Raw genomic sequence first — 15,971 nt, forward strand, 5'->3', positions numbered from 1 at the left:
TCCATGATGAGAATAATTATGTTAATTTCAAGAGAAAGAAGTTGAATCACCCATGAAAAAAATATCAGAGAAATGTTAAAGGATGGAATGCCACTTATTTGAAGTGCTATCCAATCTTTTATATTTGACAAAATCGTGTGGACTCCTCTTGTGTTCTTATGTTTAATCTGACGTGCTACAGATGTCACAAGGGGGGGGCATTCCAGACCGGACTCGCACCCTCTTTAATAGTGGGGTGCCTAGTGTCAGGCGTGTTGGTTTATCCTAAATATGAGAAGACGAGCCGAACTCGGTTTGTTCAATCAAGTATTTATTTAGAAAGCAATGAAAGGTATCAATCAGCAAAGCAATGGGCATCCAACAAGTCGCATCAGAACACGAGACCCATCAGAACGCATCAAACAGCCGGCGCCTGTCTATTTTATAACAGTAGATCTTGGTTCTTCCTCCTCGAAAGTGCGCAGGCGTAGGCCATCCTCTTGGTATTGGAATAAGGAAGTGTCAAGGAGCCACTCCCAAGGCCTTGACACATTTGATAGCATGTGGGCCAATGGTGTTGACAATTGGAGAAAAGATTATTGTGTTCTTGCTATATCAAAACAATGTTCTGTTTGTACAGACATTCAAAACAATTTAACCAAAACAACGAAACACATTCTGGCGCTAACACATTCTAATTTCAAGATTAAACACTTGGAAGGAAAAGGTTATTTGTATAGAAGGCATTATATCTGGCTCAAACTGCTTCTATCTTATTCATTTAGAGTTCAGTCAGACAGAGACTATAGGTTAAATATTGAAATCCTAACACTAGGCATCCAGTCATTTCAAATTGATCCAAAAGTTTTGTTTTCTAAATTGAACATAATGGTCTATGGAACAATTTTGGTCTGAGGGCCAAGAAACCAGATAATAAAAAATTGGTTTTGGGCCCATTTTCTAAAATGGCCCAAATCGTAAATATATATTTTTAAAAGGTCTTAATTTTCTTACATTTGCTATGATATATTATTAGTTATTTCTATTGCAAGTCAGTACTATGTTGGGAATGAACTTTTGCTCAAATAAGGAAGTTATAAAATTATGGTATAGCAAAAAAATAAGGTGCTACCAATTTTCATACTTTTTTAAAATAAATTAATAGTTAATGATAACAATGTATGTGAAGGGAGCACTGGTGTGGACCCAGTGCCCTTTAAGAAGACTCAACTCATCACCACAGTGATACAATAGGTGAACTTTTATTGTCATCTTGTGACAATACAGAAAGAAAAAGCAACGGCAATGTAATAATTGATTAGAACTATGAATTATTTATTTTATACACAGAAAAATATGCACAGGTAGATGTTATACATCTGTTATTATATACATTATTGGTTGGAGGTTGCCATTGAGGGGTTTGTTTTGGGGCATAGGAAAGGGGTGAGGGGTGGGAGAGAAAGGGGTGGGAGTGGAAGGTGGGCAGGGGGAGGAGAGGAGGAGTAGGTAGTGGGTGGGGTAAGAAGGTGTGAAGGAAAAGGGTGAGTGGTTTCAGGGCAAACGTCCTATCATTCCTGTCATCTTTGGATCCGTCTCCTGGTTCAGGAGTTCACCTTCACCGCCTCAAGCTGCCTGACATTTCTGTCCATAAATCCTCTCTACGTTCTCCAGCTCGTTCTCCAAGTCACTTAGCTTGTGCAGGCAGTCCATGTACGACCTGGTAGAAGCTTGTCGTTTCCTGATTTCCTTTTTCCCCAGCTCCTCCTTAAGTTTCACCTCCCCCTGGAGATTTTTCTGTTCATCTTTTAGATTGTCAACTTGCTTCTTCAGAGTCTTGTTTTCTTTTTCAACGGCCTCCACCTTCCAGCTGCTCACTCCCTCAGTCAGAGTCGTCTCCTTCCGCAGCCTCTGCGCCTGCATCTTTAACTGACTCTTGTTGACAACCTTTTCTTTGACCGTGGCCGGGCAGTTAAGGTAGGGGGTGGTTTGAAGAAGCTTGTCCTTCTTCTTCAGCTCATCTTCAGGATTCCTCTTTACAGTCTTGAGCAGGTTGACCTCCACCTGCAGAGCCTGGTTTTCCTGATCGACGTCCACCTCCCTGCTTCGGCTTGTTTCAGAATGAGCCTGCTCCTGGTGCAGACTGGCCTCCAAGGTCTCACACTTGGCCTGACACACAGTGAGGTCTTCCCTGCAGTATATGTAGGCCGTGAAGCGACGACGTTGTTTCTTCTTCTCTTTTTGTAAGAGAACTTCTCCTACTTTCACCTGCTCCTGGAGCTGCTCGACCAGCTCCTTTAGAGCTGAGTTTCCCTCTTTGAGAGCCTCAATCTGACTTATGGCTTTAAGGAGTTCGGCTCGGAAGCACGGCACGATGTCTTGGCGTTGCATGGTCGCCAAGCGGAGCAGTTCAAAATGCTTCGGCTCTCTTCAGGATTGTAGACACAGAATGATGACGTTTTCTGCACCTTTATAGATCCAGAAAGTGCAACTTTGATCTTTAACATTAACAAAGATCATAGTCACGTCCTTTGCTCCTTTGATCCTTTGTTCATTCCTTTGATCAATGGAGGAAAGGTTCAGTGCGTGAAGCTTTGCAAAGGCGATTGGAGATCGAACAAGGAACAGCGCAAAAAATATTTTTTCATACAAATTTGAGTCATTGCATATTCAGAGTTGCAGCCCTGGATAACCTGGATCATAATCTCACATCACGTACTGCTACCTAATCCTTCCATAGAACTGGGATTTCACTTTTTCCGTTTCCTACAACACAGAAGCCTGGACTGGACCAAGAATGGCTACGCATAAACTCACATGCAGGAGAAGGTAGCATTGGACCAATCCTGCCTCACTCGTATACATATGGGTTATATCGTTCATATTACAATACATACTACAAAATTGTTCTATAGACCCTTACAAACAACTTAGAAGTGAAAACGAAACTTTTGCATGAATTTGAAATGAAAATTACATATTGCCTATACACGGAACCCCACTATAAGGACTCGTAAGACCGGGGACTTGGTGGAGGCGTCACCTGAGAGGCGAAGCTGAGGGAGACATGTGGCGCACTCTGCGCATGATCGTCAGAGGCGGAACTGCTGAGTGCAGCAGGCAGCGAGTCCTGCTCGGTTCATCTGACAGACATGGAGCGTCGTTGTTAGCTGCGGCGTGTGTGTGTGTTTCCCCGTCGGACCGGTCAATACACGGGAAGGGTTCGCCCGTAACGTCGCAGGAGCTCCGCGGGAATCGGATAACATGGTAGGTTGGGCGCGACTTCATCGGTTCAGGAAAGGCAGGGGCGAGCTGCTAAGCTAATGCTAGCAAGGTGTATGGTTTCAGGAAGTCTCCACCTGTGCTCCCGTCACCTGGCTCCTGTCGGCGGAGCCTGCGAGCTAACAGGCCGTTTAACAGCTGGCGGGGAGACACAGTCCCGTCACTGTGCCTGCAACCCCCCCTCCAGGTATCACATACTTAAGGCACCCGGTACTGTTTAGATGGGCGAAGAGATATTCTTATTATTTCAGGTCTGAATAACTGTCGAGCTTCCTCGGGTTCAGCTTCAGACTTTAGTTGTGTCAACAAATGAAGGGGGCTGCCATTAGCTTCCTGCCAACAACTACAGCTTTGATCATTTTAATATCATTAGGCCTTTATCCGGTTAGAGTACACATCAAATGTTAAATTGTTGAATATTAATAACCGGCCCAATTTCTCTTGAATGACATTTTTCAAAAGTATGGTCACAGTTCACGGTTAGAGGCATGTGACCATATGCTCAGTGTACGTTGTGTTCAGAAGGTATTCAGAACTGCTTTCTATCTATTTGCTGCTGTCAACCGTTCCAGCTAATTGGTTATTGATGAGGATGGGTGTTGGAATGCCTACTGTTACTTCAGGTTTCCTGATAATGAGATGACGGTTGCTATGCTTATACTGGGTGAAGTGTTGTGAGCGGACTGGTTATCTCCTGAAAAGTGAAGTGTCCTCAGATTATTTGAGTTGGTCAGCAGGATTTAAGTTCTGTTTGGGGATTTTGCATTTGTCAATGGATGATTATTTTTTATTATAAACTATGAAATATACACAAACGACCATAAGGAACCTTATACTTTGCTCCTAGCATTTGCAGTTTACTGTGCTTGCTATGCCTGAGGGCAGAGGGACACTACTGCAAAAAAATTTACAGTAGAAATTTTGAATTTTAGAAACAATTAGATTTGGTTTTCTTGTCATCTAACATGAAAGATATAAGTAAGTGCTCCACAGATGCTTATGCATTACACTTCTTTAAAAATGTCCGTAAAACCTGCAAGACTACATGTTATTGGCCTGTAGGAAATTTTCCTTAAAGTAGCATCCCTAGTTTATACCCCAAGACATTTCAAATGGCTGATCATAATAATAATAATCCTTATCGTTATTATTGATGTCATCATTATTATTATCTTAAGTATTTGAGAAGCAAAACTGAAAAGTGTAATCCACTTGATGCCTTTGGTCAGCACGAGAAAAGCCTATGTTTCAGGCATTGCATGAGTTGGCTCTGTGCTGTGATGCTGAGGCAGATGGAGCAGGGCTCCAGCAGGGTGCTGTTTGGAGGAGGCGGAGCTCAGCTCCCGTGGGCTCAGTTTAACCCTCGACTGAACAGTCTCAGCAGTGACAGCACCCAGCTACACCAAGCACAGAGGTACGAACATAATTCAGCCTCCACCCACACAGCCTAGGCAGGCAAAACTTTTTCCCACTGCACTCAATTCACTTGTGATACCAGTTTGTAATGTTGGCAGTTAGTCTGATAGCATATAAAAGCCAAGAGTCTGAGCAATGCTGCAGAGTTGTCATAACATTACATTACATTATTACATTACATGTCATTTAGCTGGCGCTTTTGTCCAACGCGACTTACATTTTTAGTACACTCAACATTTATGGGGGGCCATTTAGGGGTTCAGTATCTTGCCAAAGAAACTTAGGCATGCTTAGGCTTGCAGATGGGAAAGAGTGGGATTCGAACCAGCAACCCTCTTGTTGCAGAACACCCACTCTATCCCCTAGACCAGCTATACATTTTTTTTACTTAGCATCAGCTTGTTAAGTGGTCAATAGCGGAGTTGTTGTAAAGAACTAATAAACATTAGTTGTACAAAGTTAATTAATATCTCTGGTTGAGCACCCAACTTCCTACTTGGAGAAACTTCTTTCTCCAAACATGACACTGACACCTGGGGCGCACTAGATGTGTGTCCTGAGCTTGTGTCAGGGAACGTCTTGCGTTTTACAGTTTTGTGTGGCCTGCTGCTCTTCAGATAGTTTGCTCCACAAACTGTATGTGGTTCACAGCTAAATAGAAAATGATCTTTCACCACAGTTTCATTGCCTTTCTATCAAATATGTAACGTACATCATTATTTTCAACACTTCTCATACTGTTTCAAAGTGAAATCACTCTAGTGTTTCTGTTGAACAAGACTTTTGTTGTCAAGTAAGGTCTGAATAATTCACACCTTTGTACCGTAGAGCCCTGGCTTTTAGTTGAGCCAATAGGCCTGCTTTTATTCAAGGATAGTCCTCATACCAGAAACCTCATGTAGGAGTTCCACATCAGGCACCCATCTGTTTGAGCAACAGACGTCCGCAAGATGCAGCAGGTCAGTGATGCAGCCACCATGCTCTGAACACACACCTAGTGTGGCCCAACCATTAAAATTAGTTTTCCTTCCAGTCCCGGTTGTTCCACATGTCTTCAACCTAGAAAATATGGGCACTTTGGCTCTTGGGAACTTTCAGTGCAGCAGAATGTGTTGTAGCCTTACCAAGAATGCCACATTACGCGTCTGAGCTCTTCAACCTAATGAAATGTGCTATTTTTGTTTTTTTCTTTTACAGTAGATTTGTGTCATGGTTGCTTTTATTAGATTGGCTTTTATTAGAGCTGTCATAATCAAAGTCACTGCATTATGTGACCCAGTTTAGATTCACAGCAGCCTGCTCCTGCAAAATGATTACAGCTACAGTTTCAGGATTAGAGCAGAAAAGTCGAGCCGCCATTTATCTTCAATCGATCAAATCAATCAAATTTTATTTGTATAGCCCATATTCACAAATTACAATTCATCTCATAGGGCTTTAACAGGGTGTGACATCCTCTGTCCCCAACCCTCAGCAAGAGTAAGGAAAAACTACTAAAAACCCTTTTAACAGGGTAAAAATACGTAGAAACCTCAGAGAGAGCCACATGTGAGGGATCCCTCTCCCAGGACGGACAGAAGTGCAATAGATGCCACGTGTAGGAGAACATCATCAATAATCAAAGTCTCTAGCAGCATTTGATGAGGGTAGACATCCCGAAGGACAACCCCAACATGACATGCCAAGCAGTCCCGCTGCAATATATCTTGTCGGAGTGTCCTCCCTCCACATTCCCCAACTGACCTGCGCTCACTTTATTCTTTAACAATAAACACCAACGCTAAACAGAAGTTATTAGGACTCGTTCATCACTTGAGTAAGTTTGATTAGCTCTAGAATTTATAGGGCACGCATTTAATTCCTCGCAAAAACGCCAAAAGTCTGTGCAAACGCAGTTCACCTGCCGATTCCAGATTGTATTCAGTACTGTCACGAGAACTATTTTAAAAGTAAAGACCTTTACCATCAATTGTAGTCGATAATATGGCTTGGCGATTCGGCCTAAAACAAATATTGCAATATTTTTCTGATCACTGACCGGCTGCTTCACTTAAACGCACCTAGCATCTCACAACACACACAAGCGTCAACCTTCGCCAGAGTTATACCGTTCACTTTCATCTTTTGTAAACTGATTAGTCCAGTTCAGCGTTCACAAAGAATATGAACAAACTCTCAATAACCATCTCTGAACTCGCGTCAACTCGCTGGGACTCTTCACTTACTTTCTCTCCATGCTCTCTGAGTCTCCCTCCAATGTCAAACAGTTCACTCCCCCCCCATGCAGAGTTTTCTGCATGGGGGGTGAGTGAACAGTCTCCTGTGAGGTGGGCCTGAGAAGAGAGAGAGCGAGAGAAGCTAAACTAAAAGAGAATTTCATGCTGCTTAAAACCTTCATGTGACAATTTATACTCGATGGACGCTAAATAGTCAATTTATACATCGCACGTGGTAAAAGCCATGATACATACAGTATATTCGATATATCGTCCACCCCAAATTGTTAATATTGATTACATATCCTTATTTATTTGTACAAAAGTCAATATGGAATGTGTATAAATCCTCTTCTCATTCTTCTCCTTGTTTTAAACTGTATCTGTCTCCTGTATCCTTTCTGTGGCTAGATGAGGTTCATGCTGCTTTTCAGCCGGCAGGGGAAGCTGCGTCTACAGAAGTGGTACACAGCCACATCTGAGCGTGACAAGAAGAAGATGGTCAGGGATCTGATGCAGATCGTGCTGGCCCGCAAACCAAAGATGTGCAGCTTCCTAGAATGGAGGGACCTCAAGATTGTCTATAAAAGGTAAAAACACTCAATTATAAACTGCCACTCATTTCTTCTCAGTCATGCTGGGTCGCTGGAAGTGTCAGAAGTTTCAGAAGTGTCCATGTCAGGGATTCTTTAATGAGGTACTTTACTTAAAAGAGTTTGTCACCTCATTGGCTGAATGATATTAGACACGGGCTTAAAGAGAGGACAACCACACAACAGCCAAGAGTTTCATTTGATATTTGGCCAAAACTTCCAGTGGAGCAGCAACTGCTCAGATCCTATTATTATTATGAAAAACCTATAACAATCAGTACATACTGAATGAATCTCAGGTTCCTCTTTGATTCATGAATTTATTTTTTTTAGTTTTAGTAATGTTTATCAAAATACATTTTGTAAGGTTACTGCCTGATCATTATAACCAAATTATTTACAAAGCATTTGTAAATGAACAATTCTGTCCAAAGCTTACAAGAATAATATTAAATATGTTCAAGCCTACGGGGATATAGTTAAAATGTCTTCTTTGCAAAATACCTTCTGATAAATAATTTTAGCTCTGTAGACAGGTCTGATGTGTGTTGGGGTATAGACCAACCTCAAGGCCAAACACAACCTGACAAGGCAGTGCTGTTAATCTAAGCAAAGGATGACAAATTTCTGTACAGATGTTAACACAGTTAAGACAACGGCTTAATTACATTTATTTAATGGTAATATTTTCACTGGGAACTGTCACACAATTAATTGTATTGGTTATTTTTCCTTTAATAAGTTAATTGCCCTTAGACTTGTCCTGTCACACAAAATAGGCTTGTGCTATATTTTCATTTATGCTTACTTGTTTAACTACTTAAAACACTACACTATACTTAAGTTCATCTCACAGAGATCAACAAAAGTTGAGTAGCTGAGTAACGTTAGATTTTAGGTGGGTGGACAAGGTTACACCCTGCATTCTGTTTTCATCGATCTAAGCACACACACACACACACACACACACACACACACACACAAATAAGTGAGTCAAGGCTCAGCACTGTGAGCAGAATGCAGAGGTGGACCAACAAAACAAAGAACCTATCGGCCTGTGTCTGTGTGCGCATGCTTGCATGTATGTGTGGGTTGCTAGGTGGGTGATGTGTTAAGGGAATTCCTGCAGTAGAGATGGACTGAGGGAACACTGCACTTGTAGAATAGGATCTGCGGTTCAGCAGATATCTCCTGTTTGCCTTTTCTCACAAGCCTTGGATATCTTTTAAATTAAATTCCACAGTTTACAACCAGGATATAACACAGGTTTAGAGTTGAGCTTGAACGATTAGTTCATTATTCAATCTCTACAAAATTGTATATTTATATATCTATTACATATTTATATTGTTTCCATATATGACAGTTGCACTTGGTCTTTGAGTATAATTTGTATACATATATAATATATGAAATGTGTATTATCATAAATTAAAGTAATTTTGTGGCAGATTCTGTGTCGTGTGGGCTGATTGTGGTGGTGGTGGCGGACCCTGTGTCGCGTTGGCATCGGGTACGGGCATTGGACCAGGACCGCGGTGGCGGCTCGTGGTGGGTGGTGGTGGACAGTGACTGAGGACTGGAGTAGCGTTCTGGTCTGGATGGTGGATCGTGGTCCTGCTGGTTGCTGACCATGGACTGTGATTGCAGCGGGACTGCTTGGCATGTCATGTTGGGGTTGTCCTTCGGGATGCTTACCCTCATCAAATGCTGCTAGAGAATTTAATCTTTAATCTTGAAGACTTTAATCTTGATGATGTTTTCCTGCACGTGGCATCTATTGCACTTCTGTCCGTCCTGGGAGAGGGATCCCTGACATGTGGCTCTCTCTGAGGTTTCTACGTATTTTTACCCTGTTAAAAGGGTTTTTAGTAGTTTTTCCTTACTCTTGCTGAGGGTTAAGGACAGAGGATGTCACACCCTGTTAAAGCCCTATGAGATGAATTGTAATTTGTGAATATGGGCTATACAAATAAAATTTGATTGATTTATTGCTTTTAGATATTGTGATGGGCATTTAGTTGTTTTCTAATGTTTTGTCGACAAAGTAGTTATTTGGGAAGGTAATCAGTACATGAATGAGACAAAATAAGTGTCTCCAGCTGCAGCCATAAGAGAGAGTTTAATATTTTATCTAAACGGCTTATTTTAACAAGTTAACACTGTATAGACGGGTCTCAGATCATACTGCCCAGACTTCCAGTTGCTACTCTGGTTTGCCAGTTCAATTGTCTAGGTCTCAAAAATCAACTACAAACATTCAGACCGTGATAGCTGTGAATCCCTTATAACCTAGAAAAAAACTACTGCTGTGAGGACTTAGGCTAATATGGCTTCAGATTGATCTACAGCTAGAAACTTATTATAACAACCTGTCTGCGTATTTGAAAAAATCAAATCAAATTCAATACCTTCATAATTTGTCAATGATTTTTTTTATTTGTGTATTTTGTAATCGTTAAGTGTGGTGGCTGATTGTACACTTGGGAGTTGATGGTTTCCATATCAGACTTCATACAGGATCTTGTCCAACATCTTTTATTTTTATAAACATGAAACAGGCGGACAGGATGTCCACTGATAGTTTAAAGCAGTGATTCTCAAATGGGGGTACGCGCCACCTGTCATCACCTGCCTTGAAAACTTCAACAATGGAGTCGAGTTGAAGTGCAGCAACAATGCTGCTGAAACACGGAGGGACAAGTACCAAAGAAGGCGAAACCAGAGCAGAGAGCCTTCCTTAAACAACACCGTGAGAGCTTGTGCCTCTTCGGAGGGGCGCTAAAACGTAAAAGTTTTCCGTTGTGACGTTAATGATTCATAACAAGAAGTCCGCGTCTCTACCGGTACCCTTTCAAAATAAAAGCATGTAATACAAAAGCAGAAATGAAATTGTATGACCTTAAAGCGAGCAAATATTTCACAATAAAATAACAGAAAGACACTTCAATAATATTAACAATAACATAGATTGGGTTATTTACACTTTTTGTTTTTTCTGTGGGGAGAGATTAGCCAACAGTGGTATTAAGCCACCACATCTTCAGCGGTATCTCCAGACAAAACATGAAAGTCATGTTGGTAAGCCACCTGAGTTTTTTAAGAGGAAACTTTCTGAATTCAGGTCATCTCAAGACACGATGCGAAAAGCCTCCCCGAAAGCAAACGGAAACAAGCTACCTGTCAGTATTCTTTTCGATCCTTAAAGAAGATATTTTAAGATGATAAATATTTAAAAAAATATGTTTTGAGCTAATCTTTAATTTAAAACTAAGTTAATGATTTATTTTTTGGGAAGAAGTGTTTAGCTATAATTAAGTTCATGAGTTCAGTTTGAGAACATATCTTTATTATGATCCCAAAAGAGTTGATAATTATTTTGAGGTGCACAAATCTTTATTTATATTGAGATAATAATAAAAGTCTTTAGTTATTTTTATATCTTTTATTTCGAAATAGTTCAATAGAGACCACTACAAATGAGCAATGTTATGGACATTGATGGAGTTTTAAATTTGAATGTGTCTAGTTACAAGGCTTAATAAATCACATTACATCTTTCTTTCAACCAAAAATGCTTTGGGCTGGTTAGGGGGTACTCGGCAGAATTTTTTCTTCGAAGGGGGTACGTCACTGAAAAAAGGTTGAGAACCACTGGTTTAAAGAATCAGGGTTGAAGTAGTTGAGGGTAGTTATTATGTAAACATCAGAATAGGAAGTTGAGAACAGCACACTGCTTTGTGTGTCAACAAAGACAAGCTCAGACTTAGAGTGTTGACCGGGGCGGACATCGTCAGTGCGCCTCAACAGCTTCGCTCAGGGCGGGGGGGCGGGGGGGCGCGTGCGATAGGACCCGAAAGATGAAAAACGCAACTCAAATTTTCTGAGGGACAGCTGGCAGGTCAGGAGCCAGGTCAAGTTTGGCACCACCTAGTGTTTAAACTAAGAAGTGCAATACAGTGGGCCATAGTCCATTCTATTTTTAGAGTTTGATACAAGCCAATTAAAAACCGATGGCGGGCCGCAATTGGCCCGGGGGGGCGTAGTTTGTACACCCCTGACTTAGAGGTAGTTAGTTAACTTAACCGTGCTGTTATCAATAATATCGTGGCTGTCAGCGAAAGTAGGTCCTCTTCAGGCTTCTCTCCGGTTATATCGACAGAGCTCTCAAGCAGCTCTATCATCTCACAATTCGATGCATCCCCTACAACAGATGATCAGATCAGCCAACCACGACTGCCTCGTTGGATTGGGTCTTTAGATTGGAATTTAACCTTGAGTTTAATTTAACTTTAGAATGTAACTTAATTTTCCTCTGTAGCTATGGTTCGAATGCCCTGTTTGGCCATTTTTTGCAAGATGTTTTCAAACACTAATTGGTTACGATATGAGCCCTCAAGTTTGGCTTCAACATATCTCTCACCCCTAGCTTGTGAAAACCATTACCTTGGGAGGCACCTGGACACATCATCAGTGTTGTTACCTTGGGTCATCAGGTGTTTCGGGTCTTTCAACAATCAAACACCCTCCCCCAGGTAACCCAACCGGGGTTAATAAGGCCCTGTCTTGTGTCCAGGTAGCGCTACCCAACCCACGGCTCTCTTCCCCTAATCCACCTTGATGCAAACTCTTCTGACTTGGTGGCCACCTTGATGGCCGTTCGCCTACTGGCTCCTGTGATGCCCAGTATGTTGTAGACGCTGCAGAGGGACTGGCCTGCGACCCCTACATTGCCTACATCCCACCTCAATGAGCTCGCACCTCATCCGCTACCTGTTGCTTCGGAATTCTTCGACTAGCTCAGCATACTTTGCCCTCCTCCTCTTGTTGGCCTCCTCAATGTGATCCTCCCAGGGAGCCGTGAGTTCGAAGAGAATGACCTGCTTGGAGGCTTCCGAGATCAGCAACATGTCTGTCCTTGACGCTGTTGTGGCAACAGCTTCTGGGAACTTCAGTTGCTTCCCCAGTTCAACTTTCAGCTCCCAGTCTTTTGCCGTTGCTTGCGGGCTAGAGGAGGTGGTCTTGGCAGCTAATGTTGGCTTCTCCCCGGCCCTGATGAAAGCGATGGTCTTCTTCACTTGGCAGAGCCTGTTAAAGTGGCTGATCTAATAACACAGATGGTGTCTACTATGGCCTTCAGGACTTGGCCAGGCCACCAGCGGTAGGGCCTCTCACTCAGGGCTTTTGAACAGCAGCTGAGGATGTGCTCTCTTCAGGCACAGAGGGCATGCTGGTGACTCCAGCTTCTCCCAGTAGAACATGTTGGATGGGCTTGGTAGAACGTCTTAACAGCCTGGATTAAAAACCTAATGTGACTTTTGCACACTGTCAGGAAAAAACAGACCGTAGATATGAGGGGAACTTGAGCCTGCAGTCTGAATGTAGCCTTTAGTCTTAATTTACTATGGGTGTGTTTTATCTGAAACGCACAATAAACCTATCAGATGACCATCTCACATTCCCTTTAAAAACCAAGTGTTCTTGACAATCTGTGTGTTTAATGCAGTGTGTGCTCATTGTGCACCCAACTATGTAAGTACATGTTACTGTCTTCATGAAAAGCTTTAAAGGGATAGAAAAACACTCATTATCTACTCACCACTATGAGCATGGAAGGGTGGGTGAAGTGTGTGAGTCCACAAAACACCTTTCTAGTTTCAGTGGTAAACAGCGTTGCAGCCAAATCCAATACATTTGAAGTAAATGCCTCCATACTGCTCCTATGGTGTCATGCAGGTGTCCATAAGCCCCAACATTCAAATTCGACTTGAAACGCCGTCATTTACACCATGTCCTTAGCCTAAATATTCGCTGTAGTCCTCCTAGTTACTGCTGCAGCAACTTCAGCTATCGCGAGTTCTTGCGAGAATCGTGAGTATTGCAAGAAAAGATCAGCGAGTTACTGCTTGGGTGAACTATCCCATTAAGATAACAGTGAAATACTGTGTCACCGGCTTAAGAAAATATGAAATGGTTTTTGGTTGCCTCAAGATGGCAATGCGCCTGAGCAAAGCTTATTTTAAGATCATGGACGCTCCAATATTTGTAAGTGCAACGAGGCTACTGGATATGATATGAAACCTGTCTCAGTCTGAAACCAACAGATATGCTTTGTTCAGGGTGTAACGTTGGGCCCTGTATGTTTTCATTTGTGTTTTTGTAAGTTCACCATGTGTCGTGTTATTGTATTGATATGCTGTTTTTGTGTGTGTGTTTCTTCATGCAGGTATGCCAGCTTGTATTTCTGTTGTGCAATTGAAGAGCAGGACAATGAGCTGATCACACTGGAGGTTATTCACCGCTTCGTAGAGCTGCTTGATAAATACTTTGGCAGTGTAAGTGATTAATCTCTAAATCTCTGTGTTGTTCCTGGTCTGTTTGCAAGCTCTCTGTAGTTGATTTCACAGTTGAGGACTTCACTGCTCATTCCAAACCCGTGCACCCAAAATCTGACCGAGGATCTGTACGTGTTTGGAGAAGGGCTGGGTGATTAAAAAAAATATAAAAATATATTTTTTTCAGTTTATTTGTTTTTTTATAGCAATATATAAAATTTGTGATATGATCATCGTAGGATTTTTTTCCCCATATTGCCCAGCCCTAGTTTAGAGCAAGGATCCTACAGACAAACATGTCTAATTTAAGTCCTAGGTCTGTTTAACCTGATGTATAAAAACAGAGCTGATTGTAAATTAGTTCCACTCTGACCTTTTTCAACCTGCAAGAAGTAAGAAAAGAAAACTTGTATGCATTTTATGTGAAGATTTTTCCTGCAGCATGAATGACCTGTGTTTTACTTTGTTACAGGTGTGTGAGCTGGACATCATCTTTAACTTTGAGAAGGCTTACTTCATTCTAGATGAGTTCCTAATGGGAGGAGAGATCCAGGACACGTCTAAGAAGAGCGTCCTCAAAGCCATCGAACAGGCAGACATACTGCAGGAGGTAAGCTTGGCTTAAGGGTTTTATCCACCACCTCCATCAAGAAAGGTTTGATTTCCTTTCCTGATACTGTCAGTTTTCAATCAATCAGATTTATTAGCACAGCCCATATTCGCAAATTCTCAGTTGTCTCATAGGGCTTAGATTATCACAAAACATCTTGTAAAAATCTATTCCATGGATCTGTAGGAGTGCACCCAGCTACCGCAAGGTTTCATGAAGCTTTGTTTTTCTCTCTCTTCGGGTTTCTCGAGATGTCTCAGGAACGCCTTCAGGGAATTTCTTCAAATTAAATACCTGTGTTCTCTTGAAAGAATAAATTGAATCGATTTTGGTGCTAAAAGTTAAAAAAATCAAGGGTAGTAATAAACAAACATTTTCAGATACATTTCTCACTGGATAAAAGTGGGATTTTACATCCAAAAAGTCAAAGGTCAATGTCATTGAAACCATTTCTCTGTCGATAATTCCATGCAGGAGGGAAGGTTCTGACCGTATTTACTGCAGCAAACTGAGTGGTTGCTGGAGGCAAATAACTGTGAGGCCTGAGTTCTAAAAGCCATCACTGATCTAATTTGCCTTTTTAGATCATCTTTTACTTTAACAGATGCAGTGGGCACACATCATTCAAAATCTATTTCACAATTTAGTTCCAGACACAGTGTACTCAGTATGTAAGTACAGAGGTGTGAAACCCAGCCTTAGGTTATAATTTAGTGAAGCTGTGGGAGGAACGTGAGAGCAGCCCGGCCTCTGGCCTGACTGATGTAGTGATTTGTGTCTGTACCTCTGAGAGCGAGCACACTCAATATAATGTTGACTTAATGACTAAATATAATAATGTCAAAAGTGTATATCTTGCTTTCATTTTAATATTTTAACTGAGTTATTCATTGTGATGTCCCTGTGTTTCCCTCTGCAGGAGGACGAGTCTCCCAGGAGTGTGTTGGAGGAAATGGGCTTGGCATAATACACAGCATTGTTGTGAGAGATTATAGATACTAAGGTAGAGAGATGGATGTGAGGGAATGGGACAGCATCTGGGATTTCACTGTCTTGGACTGACTGACTGGTTCTGTGTACCTTTGGTTCTGGGGACTGATGTGAAACCAGGGGGGGGGGGGGGGGGGGGGGAGGGGGGAGGAGAGAGGAGAGAGAGGAGAGAGAGGAGAGAGAGGAGAGAGAGGAGAGAGAGAGAGAGAGAGAAATGGAGTTTGTCTTTGCTGTAAGAAAGTAAAGATGAGAGGCCACAGAGGAAAGTGATGTTTGAGTCACTATGAGGCAGGTTTGCAGGTTGAACTGTCACATCTTGTCAAGAATAATCGTGAGTTACTCTGATTGTGGACTGGTCATTAGAGTTCTGAGACAGAAAAAAGGAGGACATTACTAAAGTAGTGAGTTTTGCTGTTGCTCTACATTGTTTTCTATTTTAAATAATTCTCATGAAAGATCAAAACCAGCAGTGAGTGTGTGCAGTCCTGAACACTTAAACATCCCTCCTCTGTCTGTGGCTCTCAGCCACAAATTCACTGATTCCAACGTA

At 41.9% G+C, this 15,971-nt stretch overlaps 1 protein-coding gene across 1 annotated transcript; it reads left to right on the top strand.

The window, feature by feature from the left end:
- The first annotated feature begins 3,078 nt into the window (after positions 1-3,078).
- On the top strand, positions 3,079-15,538 carry ap1s1 (adaptor related protein complex 1 subunit sigma 1). Its single transcript, XM_062384486.1, has 5 exons — positions 3,079-3,246; positions 7,305-7,483; positions 13,713-13,821; positions 14,294-14,431; positions 15,351-15,538. The coding sequence occupies exons 1-5, from the start codon at positions 3,244-3,246 to the stop codon at positions 15,396-15,398; spliced, it is 477 nt and encodes a 158-aa protein (XP_062240470.1). The 5' UTR covers positions 3,079-3,243; the 3' UTR covers positions 15,399-15,538.
- Positions 15,539-15,971: the final 433 nt, after the last annotated feature.

The sequence above is a fragment of the Platichthys flesus genome, chromosome 24, assembly GCF_949316205.1.
Source record: "Platichthys flesus chromosome 24, fPlaFle2.1, whole genome shotgun sequence".
Lineage (NCBI taxonomy): Eukaryota > Metazoa > Chordata > Actinopteri > Pleuronectiformes > Pleuronectidae > Platichthys > Platichthys flesus.